The 16,428-nt window shown below is 33.2% G+C and overlaps 6 protein-coding genes and 1 non-coding gene across 7 annotated transcripts; 4 read left to right on the top strand and 3 right to left on the bottom strand.

Annotated features, from left to right (window-relative positions):
* Positions 1-57: 57 nt before the first annotated feature.
* GCN20 (putative AAA family ATPase GCN20) lies at positions 58-2,325 on the top strand (the record flags this gene model as incomplete). Its single annotated transcript, XM_003671725.1, has 1 exon — positions 58-2,325. The coding sequence occupies one exon, from the start codon at positions 58-60 to the stop codon at positions 2,323-2,325; it is 2,268 nt and encodes a 755-aa protein (XP_003671773.1).
* Positions 2,326-2,569: 244 nt separating this feature from the next.
* On the bottom strand, positions 2,570-5,608 carry DIS3 (exosome catalytic subunit DIS3; the record flags this gene model as incomplete). The annotated part of the gene is made up of 1 exon (XM_003671724.1): positions 2,570-5,608. One exon carries the CDS (start codon positions 5,606-5,608, stop codon positions 2,570-2,572), a length of 3,039 nt encoding a protein of 1,012 aa, XP_003671772.1.
* A 2,262-nt stretch (positions 5,609-7,870) lies between these two features.
* UBP6 (ubiquitin-specific protease UBP6) lies at positions 7,871-9,379 on the top strand (the record flags this gene model as incomplete). Its single annotated transcript, XM_003671723.1, has 1 exon — positions 7,871-9,379. The coding sequence occupies one exon, from the start codon at positions 7,871-7,873 to the stop codon at positions 9,377-9,379; it is 1,509 nt and encodes a 502-aa protein (XP_003671771.1).
* Positions 9,380-9,612: 233 nt separating this feature from the next.
* On the bottom strand, positions 9,613-10,140 carry MIC19 (Mic19p; the record flags this gene model as incomplete). Its single annotated transcript, XM_003671722.1, has 1 exon — positions 9,613-10,140. The coding sequence occupies one exon, from the start codon at positions 10,138-10,140 to the stop codon at positions 9,613-9,615; it is 528 nt and encodes a 175-aa protein (XP_003671770.1).
* A 228-nt stretch (positions 10,141-10,368) lies between these two features.
* Positions 10,369-10,419, top strand: NDAI0Htrna5Y. The gene is given in 2 exon segments: positions 10,369-10,419; positions 10,383-10,419. It is a non-coding gene; the product is annotated as a tRNA-Tyr (tRNA).
* Positions 10,420-10,853: 434 nt separating this feature from the next.
* IOC3 (Ioc3p) lies at positions 10,854-13,406 on the top strand (the record flags this gene model as incomplete). The annotated part of the gene is made up of 1 exon (XM_003671721.1): positions 10,854-13,406. One exon carries the CDS (start codon positions 10,854-10,856, stop codon positions 13,404-13,406), a length of 2,553 nt encoding a protein of 850 aa, XP_003671769.1.
* Positions 13,407-13,757: 351 nt separating this feature from the next.
* Positions 13,758-15,134, bottom strand: CMK1 (calmodulin-dependent protein kinase CMK1; the record flags this gene model as incomplete). Its single annotated transcript, XM_003671720.1, has 1 exon — positions 13,758-15,134. One exon carries the CDS (start codon positions 15,132-15,134, stop codon positions 13,758-13,760), a length of 1,377 nt encoding a protein of 458 aa, XP_003671768.1.
* Positions 15,135-16,428: the final 1,294 nt, after the last annotated feature.

Raw genomic sequence — 16,428 nt, 5'->3', positions numbered from 1 at the left:
CAATTTCCGATAGGAAAATCCACACTTTCATACGACCGCTTAAACATTCGACTGATAATGTCCTCAATAGGTTCCCAAGTCCGCAAAGCTACCGTTTCAATAGATCCCATAGTAACAGACTACGCGGTAGGTTACTTAAATCACTTATCTTCTACTACATTAGATGCAGTCCAAAGTAAATCTTTAGACTTACCCCTAGAAATCGATTTCATTACCAAATTATTAATCAATGCAGGCTCTTCTCCTGACAAAGTCGAATCCCTGGCTAAATCCATCTTGGATCAATTATCTACTCAATTGAAAGAAAATCAAGCAAAATTGGAATTAACTGGTGATACATCCAAAAGATTATTAGATATAAACATCTTACAATCACATAACTCAAAGGAAAATATAAACACAACTTTGAACATGTTAGGTGTCGGAGGTGGTGCAGATGATATCGAACATGCAGGTAGGAAGATGGAAACTAGAGTTGATTTGAAAAAATTAGCTAAAGCTGAACAAAAAATTGCTAAAAAAGTTGCCAAAAGGAATAATAAATTTGTTCAATATGAAGCTTCTAAATTGATTAATCAATCTAATGAAGAAGATTATGATTCATTCTTTATGAAAATTAATCCATTGGAATTTGGATCAGCTGCTGGTAAATCCAAGGATATTAAGATTGATACATTCGATTTGTACGTGGGGGATGGTCAAAGAATCTTGTCAGATGCTCAATTAACGTTAAGTTTTGGTCATAGATACGGTCTTGTGGGTCAAAATGGTATTGGTAAGTCTACTTTATTAAGAGCTTTATCAAGAAGAGAATTAAACGTTCCAAAACATGTTTCCATTTTACATGTGGAACAAGAATTGAGAGGGGACGAAACTAAGGCGTTACAAAGTGTCTTGGACGCAGATGTTTGGAGAAAACAATTATTAAGTGAAGAAACTAAGATTAATGAAAGATTAAAGGAGATGGATAAATTAAGAGCAGAATTCGATGAAAATAGTTTAGAAGTGAAAAAATTAGATAATGAACGTGAAGATTTAGATAATCATTTAATTCAAATCTCTGAAAAATTAGCTGATATGGAATCTGATAAAGCTGAAGCAAGAGCAGCTTCCATCTTATACGGGTTAGGTTTCAGTACAGAAGCTCAACAAAAGGCAACAAATACTTTCTCAGGTGGTTGGAGAATGAGATTATCTCTAGCAAGAGCTTTATTTTGTCAACCCGATTTATTATTATTAGATGAACCTTCCAATATGTTGGATGTTCCATCTATCGCGTACTTGGCTGAATATTTGAAAACTTATCCTGCTACTGTCCTAACAGTTTCTCATGATCGTGCCTTCTTGAATGAAGTTGCAACTGATATTATTTATCAACATAATGAAAGATTAGATTATTATAGAGGTCAAGATTTCGATAGTTTCTATACAACAAAGGAGGAACGTAGAAAGACTGCTCAAAGAGAATATGAAAACCAAATGGCGTACAGGAAACATTTACAAGAATTTATTGATAAATATAGATATAATGCTGCTAAATCACAAGAAGCACAATCAAGAATTAAAAAATTGGAAAAATTACCTGTATTAGAACCTCCTGAAGAAGAAAAAACAATTAGTTTCAAATTCCCTGACTGTGAAAAATTATCTCCACCAATTATTCAATTACAAGATGTTTCATTTGGTTATGATCCTGAAAGTCTATTATTAAAGGACGTTAACTTAGATGTTCAAATGGATTCAAGAATTGCTTTAGTAGGTGCAAATGGTTGTGGTAAGACTACTCTATTAAAAGTGATGATGGAAGAATTGAGACCAACAAAGGGGTTTGTATCAAGAAATGGTAGATTACGTATAGGTTACTTCACACAACATCATGTTGATTCTTTAGATTTAACAAAATCCGCAGTAGATTGGATGTCCACTGCTTATCCAGGTAAGAATGATGAAGAATATAGACGTCATTTAGGTTCTTTTGGTATAACTGGGTCTCTAGGTTTACAAAGAATGCAATTATTATCTGGTGGTCAAAAATCCCGTGTCGCTTTTGCAGCATTATGTCTAAATAATCCTCATATTTTGGTTCTTGATGAACCTTCCAATCATTTAGATACTTCTGGTTTAGATGCTTTAGAAGATTCATTGAAAAACTTCAGTGGGGGTGTCTTAATGGTTTCTCATGACATATCCATCATTGATAGTGTTTGTAATGAAATTTGGGTTTCTGAAAATGGTACTTGTAAAAAGTTCCCTGGTACTATCTACGATTATAGGGATTATATCTTATCTTCTGCAGATGCTAGCGGTGTTGTCAAAAAACATTGAGTTGCAAATGGAGAATGATAATATAATATATATATATTAGTCTAAATATCTATTGTAAGCATTCTATATTTAATATAAAGAATATACCCAAATGGTAAAGTCCTAGAGATATAAAGATACGACTTATTTGCTCAATCAAATTGAATGAACCTATTAATATCAGTAAATGATAATTGATCTTTTTCTAGTGTACATATACAAAGGTGGTTCAAATATATATTCTATATATGAGAATTCTTCTGTTTTACTTTAGCAACAATTCGGCCTTACGTTTACTCGTTACTGGATCCAAAACAGACTTCACTTGAACTTCCACTTTATCAAAGACATATATTTCTCTTTCTTTTCCAGTTTCTTTATGAACAAAATTCAATTTGAATTCTACTTCATTGAAGTTTGCACCATTTGTATCCCTTGTTAAATTCTCTAATCTAATTAACCCTTCAACACCAAACTTGGGTACTAAGACCACAATACCATTGTTGAAAACTTTGATAACATAACCTGTCTCCACAGTTTCGTTATTTCTCATCACTTGACCCACATAATATTCAATACTGGCTCTACCAGCAAATTGTGCGTTTCTATGCTTTTTATTGATATTCCTACATATCATATCCATCTTATTTTTATCTCTATGTGATAAACTCAATGGTTCATATCCTATAGCACCAGCTAATTGCCTATGCGCTACAACATCACAATAACGTCTAATTGGTGAGGTGAAATGTGTATAAATATCAACTGCTAACCCATAATGCTTAAAATCTGGGTAAGAATATGCACCAGAATAGAAGTATTGGGCAGCCATCATACAACGAGTTGACATAATACGTACTAACGTATTGAAATATGGATCTTTTGGATCTTCACAACGATCTAAAGAATCAGCAAGTGCTTTTGATGATTCCAAAGAAATTGACATGTTCTTCCTTCTATGTAACATTTCATTCAATAATTCGAAATTCGTCGATGGTGGAGCGGCATGTCTTCTCAACATTGCAGTTTGTGGAAATGCATCGTAAATCTTTCTTGCCACTGAAATATTAGCTAACAACATAAATTCTTCAACTAAAGAATTGGTAGCTAATAATTTCTTAATCTCAACTTCACCTGGATCAGAAGTTTCACTATCCATATGGACTTTAACTTCTGGTGATGCTAAATTCAAAGCACCATTATCTAACCTTTTTTGTTTCAATTTGATAGATAATTGTAAAAGAGCTCTCATACCTTGCGTTAAATCATCAGTTTGGTTTGGATCATCAATTCTTAATTGAGCTTGCTCATATGAAAACGCCTCTCTTGATTTAATTACGGATTTAGTGAAATCAACTTTAACAATATCAGCGTTTGAATCTAATTCCCAAAGGACAGAAAAGGCAAATCTATCAACATAAGGTTTTAAAGAACATAAATCAGTACCTAATAACATTGGTAACATATCGATACGTTTGTCAACCAGGTAAACAGAAGTACCTCTAGAAGCACCTTCTGCATCTAAGGCGGTTCCTTGTTTAACGAAATGAGTAACGTCAGCAATATGTACACCAACTTCCCAATTGCCATTTGGTAATTTTTTAGCATGTAGAGCGTCATCAATATCCACACATCCTGGAGGATCGATACTACAAATTAATTTATCTCTTAAATCTTTTCTGTTGGCTAATAATGGATCCTTGGCAAGAGAAGCTGGATCAGTTAAAGATGCAGGAGCTTTCCATTCATGGCCTTCAGCAGGCAAACATTCCAAGACTTTTTTAGAAAATGGTCTATATTCGACATCATGCTCTAATAATAAAGCTTCAGTTTCAGCTTCAGCGGTTTCAATTCCCCCTAAGTCTCTAACAAAATGTCCCAATGGATATTTTTGATCTGTTGGCCATGAATCAATAGAGATAACAATTCTCTTGTCTAATAAATCATGGGCTCGTCTTGTACGGATTCTAATCTTTGGTAAGCATTTATCCATTAATATAACAAAGACATTTTGAGTTCCACCTGTTTGTAGATCTACTGAGTTTGGAGCAATTTGACCGACATATTGTCTCCATGATCTTCTTGTAATTGCAACGACTCTTGCTGTTGGTTGAACTTTTTTCTCTTTTTGAGCTTCAATGGCATGCTTGGCTAATAATCTACGATCTTTATCCGATATTACTATATTGGAGGTGCCATTTATGCCAAGTTCAGTAGTATCAGCATTTTCATTGTTATCATCGTCAGGATTATCATTCACATTAAAATGTTCTGAATCCAAAACGATTGTAGAAGGTGCTTTCCATTCTGATTCTGGTAATAGTTCCACGATAACTTGATCACCATTAAAGGCTCTATTTAAATTTTTTTGACCAACGATTAATACAGGTTTTGAAAAACTTGGTAAAGAAACGGTACCTTCCAAGAAATTATATTCAGAGATTTGAACGTTACCTTGATATAGAACACCATTTTTCAGCCCACCCATAATTCTAGCCGTAGAGTAATATTCAGGGAAAATTGGTTCTTTACTAACATTGTTATTGCTTTTAATAAGTTCTTGATTATTAGTTGGTTCCAAATTAGGAATCAAATCTTTAATTTCTTCAGAATTTGGTAACAGATCCACATATTGCATCAAACTTTTAGTTATGAGTTTCTCTTCATCTTTATTTGGTGTAGTTGTTTCAGCAGCTTCTCTATTCAAACGATCATTCGTCACTAATATAACGTTAATACCATATTCTTTCAAATGATTTGCGTACCATTGACAAGTTTTCCTAATTGCTCTATCATTTCTATCATTAATGGATTCATCCTTTTCTCTTTCAACAAATGTATTTTCATTAAATTCATTATGGAAAACTATAAATCTTTTCTTATCATCGCTATCTCTGCACAAAGTTCTTAATCTTGTATAAACTGGGTATGATTTATTTCTCACTTCATCTAAGACAATCTGTGGAATGATCACATCAAAGAAACAATCTGGATTTTCTAATAAATCAATGGCTTGTAACACAATATTCGTATCCAAAACAACGTAATGTTTCCCGATGGGTTGTGGAAATTCAGGCGGATCGTTGGAAAGGATGAATTTTGGTAAGTTATTTTCAGCATCTGGGACAACAATTTCTGGGCATTTGGTACAAGCCATGGAAAGACATGGGATATCTGTTCTTAGATAATGTTCTCGTATGATTTTCGTAGCACCACCATTACGGGATCTAATGAAAACTTTTTGAGTGACTGTCAAACCGTCCGAAAGACGTTTCCTTCTTGGAGCGATAGCAGAGGCAGACATTTTCTTGTTTAGTGTCTTTCGAGAAACGAACGTTGGTTCTCCTTAATAACAATACTAAGCGTCGTTTGTTGGTTTTTTGCTACTTTGTTCATATAATTGTTCGAAGGTCTTCTTTCTTCATTACTGTAAAGTAGCTGAAAAATGAATTTTTAGTTCTCAATAATTTTTTCTTGGGAAGTCAAAGCCGATGACATCGGTACACCACACCAAGAACTAGAACAATCATACTAATAAAGCTTGATATTTCACTTATAAGAGGAATTATATTCTATTGTGTGAGTACTTAGGCATATGAATGGATAATAGACAAATGAGAAGAGGCACGTATCGACATTTAATGATACTTGTTTTACTACCAACCGTGCAAACGAGATAATACATTCAAGCAATGTGTACTGAGAAGTATTGCCGGGCGTTATGGAAAATATCGTTATAATATACAGTAGTTACGCTAGCCACCTTATATACAAAACCTATTGCTTAGGGTATGATTTTTGGCACTCGGTTGCTATTTTTATTGACGATATACTGCATTTTATCTTTAATTGAAATTAATTTTACATTAATTCTCGTTTACTGAGACGATATATTTATAAGATGTGATATACTTGGTATTAATAGTTCAATGTTATCTATTAACCACGTTCAGCTATAGGTTATGTTCTGTTACTCTCTTTTAATATAATAGGCATGGAGTTATAATAAGATGAATACCCAAGGTTCTAAGATTGGTAGAGTTCTCTGAGCTAGCTTTACTTGCAATGTTATCATTAGTAGTCCTTGAAAACATCGTTGAGCTCTATAGGGTTGCATATACTGTCAAGGTACTTTAATATGCTTCCCTTTGTTCTTGATTAGTGTACAACTAATGCTGTACTAATATAATCCTATCTTTAGATATTTTTTAAGCCTAGGAATCGGGTTAGAAGTAAACCAATCTTAGAATGTTTGCCGGCAGTCTACGAGACAAGTTACAAATGATTTCATATTTACTGAGGGCCCACTATTAGCATTTTCATATTTTCTCATAATATATATTCTATCTGTCCTTAAGAAGTTGATGCTTGCTACTCCTGTAGTTGTTGTGAATTAAATACGCGGGTAACAAAGATAGTTATTCAAAAGTAACATTCAATTCTGAAAATGATGGCTAACTCTTCTATTCTTCTCACTGGACATTGTTTCTGACACAAAATAAAACATAAAATAGAAGAAAGAAGCCAAACCAAACCAAACCAAACCAAACCAAATTTACAATATTTCTCTTATGATAAACTCTGCGTTTAGGCGTCGCGTTCTTTATAAGCCGTATACATACGTACGTATTTACGTATATATAACCAATTAGCAACGCCATAATTCCTTCTGAGACTGAACTGACGTAGACTAAGCGAACGCCAGATCTTGGGAATGGAACAGTATGAATATATCTAATGTACTGCTTCGTTAAGGCCAATTAGTAATGTATTGTATAATATACCAAATACGTGACGGATGGTGGCTTCCTCTGGTGTTCATCACTTTGTTTATAAGGTTCAACCAATCCACATAATTTTACTCAAACGTAGATGGCGTAAAGCAACAAGCATTGCCATTTTCTCCTTTACCAAGAATCGGGAAACCTACGTACCCCTTATAAAATATAACGATACCGAACTTGTTTCGAAATGAAGCTGCGACCTAGCAGGCTAAGAAGTAATCCGATTAATGTATTAGATTGATCCCAACTTTGACACAACTTTGCCTGGAAGCTGTCAGTAGGTTATGCACATCTTTACTATGCTAGTTTCCAACAACGGGTCTTGTATATTCACTACAAGCATGCCCTAGTTTAAAGAAGAATAAGATGAAATAATGGTATGAGCAATTCACCTCACTTCCTTTTCCATCATCCTCTATCATCCTCTATCATCCTCTGTCATCCTTTATCTTCCTCTATCTTCCTCTATCTTCCCTTCCCTTAATGTAAAGTTTTGACGACAGCGATTACCCGGCTATTGTGGGTGTGATTTCAGGCGCTTTAAGAAACTGGGAACTTTAAGAAAGTGGCAAACTACTTAAAAGTGAGACATATATATAGCATGTAAGTCGCATAATATTAAAGGTGTACTCGAGGTTAGAGATATAATTTTACCCAAGTATAGATCTCTAAGTTATTTTCAGTTATTTAGTTTAGTTATTCCGCAAGAAACTTAATTCGTGTTATTCTTTAAAAGGTCCGTCAAAAAAAAGTGATTAAGTACAACATATATCCCTTTCATCATGTCTGCTATTGAAACTTTAGATTTTAATATTAAACATCAAGGGAAACTATACCCAATATCTATACCATCCAAGACCACAACTGCTCTTGAACTAAAGACTCAGGCGGAAGAGTTAACTCAAGTACCTATATCTCGTCAAAAATATATGGTTAAAGGAGGTCTTTCAAATGACTCGATGACAGATTTGGATTCAGTTATTAAACCTAATTCCACTATAATGATGCTAGGGACTCCTGATGCTAATTTGATTACCAAACCAAAATCTCAAAATCATTTCATTGAAGATTTGTCACCTGATCAACAATTGCAAAAAATGGATTCCACACCTATTGGATTCCAAAACATGGGGAATACTTGTTATATGAACGCCACGTTACAAGCTCTTTATAGAACTGATGATATTAGACAAATGATCCTAGATTATAAACCTCCTGCACAATCATCTACATATAACCCAGAGGATGAAATGCATCATAAGATTGTATTAGAAATTAAACGTTGTTTTGAAAATTTAGAGAAAAAAAACTTCAAATCAGTCATGCCAATGATGCTTTTAACAGTCCTTAGAAAATGTTACCCACAATTCGCAGAACGTGATCCTCGAGGAGGGTTTTACAAACAACAAGATGCAGAAGAATTATTTACTCAATTGTTTCATACTTTTAGCATTGTCTTTGGTGATAAATTTAGTAATGATTTTACCATACTATTCAAGACCACAATTAAAGATACTAATAATGAAGATGATGTTCAAATTAAAACAGATGAAAATGATTTGAAATTGCAATGTCATATATCAAGTTCCACCAATTTCATGAAGAATGGGTTGATTGAATCTATGCATGAAAGTATTGAGAAAAGATCTGAAATAACAGGTGTAAATTCAACTTATTCTGTAGATAAACAAATTACTAAATTACCTAAATTTTTAACAGTTCAATATGTTAGATTTTATTGGAAAAGATCTACTGGTAAGAAATCAAAGATTTTACGTAAAGTTGTCTTCCCATTCCAATTGGATCTTTCTGATATGTTAACTCCTGAATATCAACAAGAAAAGATTAAAGTACGTGATGCAATGAGACAAGTGGAAAAAAATAAATTAGAAAAGGAACGTGAATTGAAGAAAAGAAAATTAAGTCCAACTGCACGTTCTACTAATGAATTAATGACACCAAGAGAAGAAGCAGAAACTGAAAAGGCCATTGAAGAAAGTGAGAAGGAATATTGGTTAAATGAATATGCTAAATGTTTCCCTAAGGATTTACGACAGGGGGAAAATCCATCATGTGTTTATAATTTGATTGGGATTATAACACATCAAGGTGCAAATTCTGAATCGGGACATTATCAAGCTTTCATGAGAGATGAAAATGATGAAAATAAATGGTATAAATTTAATGATGATAAAGTTACTGTTGTAGAGAAGGAAAAAATTGAAGCTTTAGCTGGTGGTGGTGAAAGTGATAGCGCTTTGATTTTAATGTACAAGGGACTGGGTTTGTAGATGGTAAATCGTGCGGTCAAGCCATACGAAAAGAAGTGATCAAACATTCATAAATTTCTCTCTTTGTTTTCTCATGAAGTCTTTAAAAAAGTTTAAAGTTTTATATAAGTAAAAATATACACTCATATCTCATTTTATATGTTCTTTTGTGGAGAAGAACAACAATTTTTTTCTCCTTTCTTTCGAATATAATCAATCTATATTTTATTTACAATAAGTTTCTTCCAAGCGGATTATGTAGAGACAACCAACTTTTTAAATTGTTCCATTTCTTGGTAACAATTTAATGGTTTCCCCTCATTTTGTAAAAGACAATTTTTCAAAGATTCCCTAATTTCAGACAATTCAGAGTTATTTTCCAATTTATTAATTTTCATCATTTCAAATTGATTTATCCTTTCATTCAATTTATTTATTTTATCATCTAAATTCTTGGAGCTTTTAATCTCCTTTCCTTCCGCATCCTTCGATGCAATAGCATTCTCATTGTTATTATTATTATCGTGATCATCATCAGGTAACAGAGATAAATTCAATTCATTTTCAAATTTCTTCAAAGTATCATTTTCCAACTCGTTAAGTCTATCATTAACTTTTTCTTCAACGAATTTCTCAGCATTATGTTTCCTAATTAAATCATTATTCTTACTCATTTGTAATTCATTCAAAATAGTATCCGATAAATTCAATTGAATATTTGAATTTGTGAATGTTTGGACATTTTTCTTCTCCTCAGAGGTTTTCGATAATGCTGAACCCATTGGTTATTATGTCTAATAATATACACTCAACACTTTTGTTTGCTCTTGACGCTATCCTTATTGATCTCCTCACAGAAGTACTACTACTTCTAATATTAATTCTCTCTATATTTATTGGACTCTAGAATCCAACAGCCCTCTAAGAATAAAACCTAATCATCTGCAAATGCAAAAAAAACATAAAATCATCTCTCGGTAGCCAAGTTGGTTTAAGGCGCAAGACTGTAATTGCAAAAACACGAAATCTTGAGATCGGGCGTTCGACTCGCCCCCGGGAGACTCTTTTTTCCGTCAATTATTTTTTTCAAAGACAGAAAAACATTAAAACCACAGACGTTTCTTTAACAGATGGCATTATAAATTAAGTTTTAATTGCCTTGATAAGAAAAGCCAGTTTCTTCTACTATATATAACGACTAGTTATTGTTTACGGCATTGTCAGTAACACGTTGGGCTAATGTTGTTTCTTTATATGCATATATATGTATCATTACTCTGTATTCTGTTCCTTGTTGGTCGATCGCTCATCGCTTGTAAAAGAATCCTAACCGACACATTTTTTAACAACAAACAAATTTACCCACTCCAGTTTCTTTCTTGAAAACTTTTCACTTTATAAACTGCTTTCTTCAAAAGTACACTTACATTGGCAAAAAGACTAGTAACGTACTGGAGAATACTCTAAGACAATTCAATAGGCTATCAATTCAAATATGGGAGATATCGACAGTGCTAAGGTGACTAATTCTGCTATTGCTAATGATACGACAGTACCTCCTACTTCCGCTTCATCATCATCACTCAATTCCCCAGAAACTAATGCATCTATCAATGATGATAACAGCACCTCATCAACTAACCCTAATACAGCTGATACTGTTACTACTACTACTACTGCTAGTACCACTTCCGCTACAATGCCAGAGGCAGATAAAGCAACTCAAAATATAACCGCAACATTAGAGAAGGAGGTTCCTCCCTCGTCGGCTGTAACTATTGATACCAAAGAACCATCAATTGATCTATCTGCATTAGGTTTAAGAAGATCAGCTCGTGTTCGTAAACCAAGAACTGATCTAGCTTTAGATGAAGCTGCATCATTGATCGTACAAGATAGTGTTAGAAAACCAAAAGCAAAACCAAAAGCAAAAGCAAAGCCAAAGAAAAAAGTTACTAAAGTGAAAGCCAAGAATGGGGAAACTACGAAGACTGATGCTACGAAGAAGAAAAATAATACTACTATCAAATCGAAGGGGAAAGGAAAAATTGAAAAGAAATCAACTAAGAATCAAAAACTGGCTGCCACCACAGCTGGCCATCCTGAAGCAACCACTACTGCAGGTAAAATTGCGACTCCAATTAATAAGGTTAAAAAAGCTCCTCCTCCACCAATTCATGAACCAGATTTAAACCCAGCCGATTGGAGTTCCAATGTTCCTTTACTATCAAATGATATCAAAAGTCAACAAAGTATAATTTCAAGATTGAAAAATCCAAACATGAAATTAGTACCGTATGCAGGCGATGTAATTAAAATTATGAGTTTTATCAATAAATTTAATCGATTCTTAACTTCTGATTTACAAAATTTATCATTTCAAGATTTTGAAATTGGTTTAAATTTATATCCTGAATTAGTACCAAGTATTACTCCAAAACAACAGCAACAACAAACTCAATTGCAATTACAACAAGGAAGGGTATTATTATATCAGGATTATATTCCAATTAAAGAAGTAGTGGCAGCACAAGATAAAATGAACTTATTATTTTATTCATTGGTAAATCTTTTATTCACTAGCAAACAAAACAGTGAATTTGAACCAATGACAATGGAAGAATTCTTACAATCATCATCATCATCCAAAAAATCATTATTAAATCAATTACGTTCAAATTCTTATGATTGGGGGTATCCACGTGAATGGCGTACTAACAATAAATCATCATCATCATACAATCCTGACAAAGAGAAAAAACCAATATCTGCTTTATTCCCAATGGAAGATCAAGGACCATTCGTTGATCCAAAGGAGCCCATCATATTAACGAAAAACATTTATCAATGGGATAAGAATGATCCCTTACCGATTGAATTGAATCCATTACAATCCATTGAATTAGAAAAAACAGGTCTTCTCGCATTGTTACCAAAGGATAGAATCATCTTACTTAGAACTTTGATAAATTGGTGTATTGCCAATTCTAATTTGATCCATGGTGAAATTCAACATTTGACACATTTCAAAAAGGACCCAGCTTTCAGCGTTCAAACTCAACATGTTCCAAGATATCTAGTTGAAGGTATGGATACATGTTTTGTTAAATATGGAAGATTATGTGCCTTAGTGGAGAAAAGATTTGATATTCGTCGTCAAAAGAAACATTTCAAAAAATTGATTAAACAGAGGAAAAATGAAGATTTTGCAAATAAATTGAACATATTAAATGAAATTAAAGAATATAGGAAATCACATCCTGAGTTACAAAATAAAGATATTAATATTGAATTATATGATAAATGGAATAAACTTTTTGAAACTGAAACAAATGATGATCCTATAAGAAGTCCATTTGATGATGAACTTTATAAATTAAGATCACATGAATTTTTCATTGGTAGAGTACCACATATGGGTGATTTTTATTTACCAAGGTTACAAACTTATTGTGAAACTGAATCAATTAATACATATACAGATTTACTTACTTTAAAAAAATTGATGGAAAGTTTCAAATCAGGCGAGTTTAATACTTTCCAACTATTTGAAAATTATGGTCAATTAATGAGTTCTCAATTTAAAATTTTTTATCATGATTCACCATCGTTAATTAGAGATACAATGAAAGGTGTTGACACCATGGGGAAACCATATTGGTATGAAATGTGTCATGATTGTAACTCCTTAAAGGAATTTATTGAATTATTATCTTACAAAATTGAATTGCCTAAAGAAGATGATAATAAAATGGAGGCAACACCTGATTTGGATCAGGGTACTGATGATAGTACCATTAATAAACATCCATTACCAAAGGATCCAAGGTATAATACCGCAAGAAATAAATTAAGAATGCTAAGAGATTATTTATCGGATATGTATTATATTCTTGTTGAATTTGAAAAATTGAAAACTGAATATGCTGGTATGAATCCTGGAAAGAGACAACTAAGAAGAATGCAAAGAAATCCTGTCAATTATAATACTGAATATGATAGTGATATAGATATGGATGAAGATGAAACAGGAGGAATAGTAAACTAAGTACCTATCAGACCTGCGTATTTAGACTAGAACGTAGTTTATATATATATAACATGAAATCACCATTCTAAATACATGATTTCTTTTTATGCATAGCTCCTATGGAATATGAGTATAGATGAAGTTACAAAAAAGATGGAATATACGATTATATATGTAAAACAATATTAGACATAGCAGATCCCAGACATTTCAATCAAGAACAACACAACACTGATAGCAGTATGAAATCGTAGTAGGGAATATATATATTATTGAGCCAGGCAACTACGAAAAAGCACATCTGGTTTATTTGAAGTTTGGTTACTGTCTGTTTTTTACTGGCCAGGCAGATGTGTTTGTAAACAACCCTCAATTCTGGGTTGACGTATTTGTAACTTCCCCAGTATCAGCATTAGCATTGGCTGGCTTTTTCTCTCCCAAATGTGAGTTTGAACCAGAATTTGAATTTGATAGGGGGGTATTAGCACCAGAATTTCGAGCGCTAATGATTTTTTCCTTATTATTCGTTGCCATTCTAACAATTTGAGCAAAATTTCTTTGTTGTAATTGAGATTTCCTTTTCTTTTGTTCTGGAGTAAGTTGAGAGCACATTGGGATCCGTACGTGATTATTATCTGAAATATTTAAATTATTCTTCATAGCCATACAGACGCAATCATTAGGATCTGTACAGGTACCAGAAGATAATTCCACATCGGATTCATCTGGGATGCAATACAGTTCTTTCAATTTCTCAACTCTATTTCTTAATTTAACAATTTCGATAGCATCACGAAGCCTTTTTCTAGCATCAAATTGTTTCTTGAAAGAAGGAAGAAGATTGCTTGTGTATTCAAGTTTTGTAGTAATCCAATCTTCTTTCAATAGTTCTGTAGCTGTGGGTCTTTGTTCAGGAGTAAGGTCGAGACATTTCAAGATGAAATTTTTGGCACTTTGAGAGATATTATCCCAATAAGGTTTTTGGAATTGAACAGGTTGATCATTTGCTATACATTCATCTAAAAACCCTTCTACAGTCTCTGCCTTAAAAGCTGAATATCCACATAATAGGGTGTACGTTATAACACCTAATGACCAAATATCACAAGGTTTACCATGACCATTGACAGTCAACACTTCGGGGGCCACATAGCCCAGGGAACCTGCAGCCTTGAAAATTAATTCTTCGCCGCTTTTCAACTCTTTAGCAATACCGAAATCAGCAATAACTAATTGAGAGTCCTTCTCCTTTGTTAAATACAGTAAATTTTCTGGTTTTAAATCTCTATGGACGATATTTTTGGAATGAATATATTCCACCGCAGATAATATTTGTACAATTATTTTGACAGCATCATCTTCAGTAAATTTCCCCTCCATAATAATCCTGTCAAACAATTCACCTCCTGTCGCCAACTGCGTTACAATATAAAGCTTATCATCAGTTTCGAACCAATTCTTAAATTCCACAATATTACGATGATGTAATTTCTTAAGAATAGATAATTCTTGATACAACATTCTCAATTGTATAGCATTTTCCCTCAAAGCTTGTTTCAATAAGATCTTAACGGCAACTTCTTCATTAGAAGATATCCTTTTAGCTTGCCTTACTATACCGAATGATCCGGCCCCTAATGTTTTCCCGAATTCATAATCTTTCTTGGTTACTAGCGATGGTGGCCATTTACCATCTTTAATTTCTGAATTCAATTCAAGTGGTTGCTCAACTTCTGTTTCTTTCATTTTTTTTGGTATTTCTTCCAAGAGTATATGATTCCTGAAATATCTTAAATCTCCTCTTTGTACTTTGTAAATTGGTTACTGTTGTAGTTGTCGTCTCAAAAGGATTATATCTAAAAGACTTCTAAAGGTTATGTTTTCTTTAATATTAAATGTAAATGTAAATCTCTGAAGAGGACAAATTTGTTGATGGTTCGTGCCTTGTCAGTGTTCATCTAGGAGGATCTGCTTTGATACATATGATCTCCCAATGATTATAGATTACCCTAGTTCTATTTTTGTCTATATATAACGGACGAATCTTATTTCCAAATCCGGGAAATTTCCCCGCGGATTGTTTTTTAAGTTTAGCGCCCCGCGGAATGCACATACCTAGAGTAATGTGGTAGTGCCGTAACTTCCATATTATTTCTGGCTTCAATATGGTTTTGGTATATAATCTACTGATACTTACTGGAATGGTTAGTTATACTAATTACTGTTTGACTTTAATCCTCAGTTAAGGGTTCCACGGTACAAGGAGAAAAAAAGTAAGCTTTATTGGGTATAAAGCCTCGGAATGAAAATTGACATAAAGAGAAAGCAGAAGCAAGATTTATTGTCAATTTATCCTTGACGAGATATCTATTTCAGCTTGATAACATCGTTAAATTACAGATGTAAGCTTATTTAGGGTAGTTTATGTTAGAGTAATCAAAACGGAGAAAAAAGTTAAAGCTTTATTCAGTACTACTTTACTCTGAATCGACTTTGCTTGAACCTTTTATGAAACTTTTTGCATAGAAATTCCTCGTAAGCAAAATGTTTGTAGTACAAAATGTTTGTAAAGTTCTATGTAAAAATACATATTTACCGCTTGTTTCATACAGTATTGCCTTGGACTCAGTCTTTGATTTTTTAAAAACTTCTGTATTTTTGGCTGAAGTTATCAAACACGTATACTCGTCGCAAAAAAAGAATTAATATTTACAGGTCGTTCATTTGAGGAAAACCTTTGTACCTCTTGTCTTATTTCAAAAGCAAGAAAGTATTTGTCAGCTGGACCATCACACCTTGGCTTTAATTGTACTTGGATTCTTTTCGCCTATGTAGAAATAAAATGCCATCATGAAAAAGTTTAAAATACGGAATCAAGCGTGCTGTACAATGTGTACATACAGAAATTACCAGCCATCTTTTGCCTGTAAACTTTAAAATAGGCTTGGTATACTCTTCACATTTTTCCTTTGCGAACCCCTCTACTTTGAAATTGTCTTGAGGTATATTATCCCATCTTTTTGCCTTTATATAAGTTTTC

The sequence above is a fragment of the Naumovozyma dairenensis genome, chromosome 8 (assembly GCF_000227115.2).
Source record: "Naumovozyma dairenensis CBS 421 chromosome 8, complete genome".
Classification (NCBI taxonomy): Eukaryota; Fungi; Ascomycota; class Saccharomycetes; order Saccharomycetales; family Saccharomycetaceae; genus Naumovozyma; species Naumovozyma dairenensis.
Note: the sequence above shows the minus strand (reverse complement) of the source record. Positions and strands in the feature narration are given on the sequence as shown.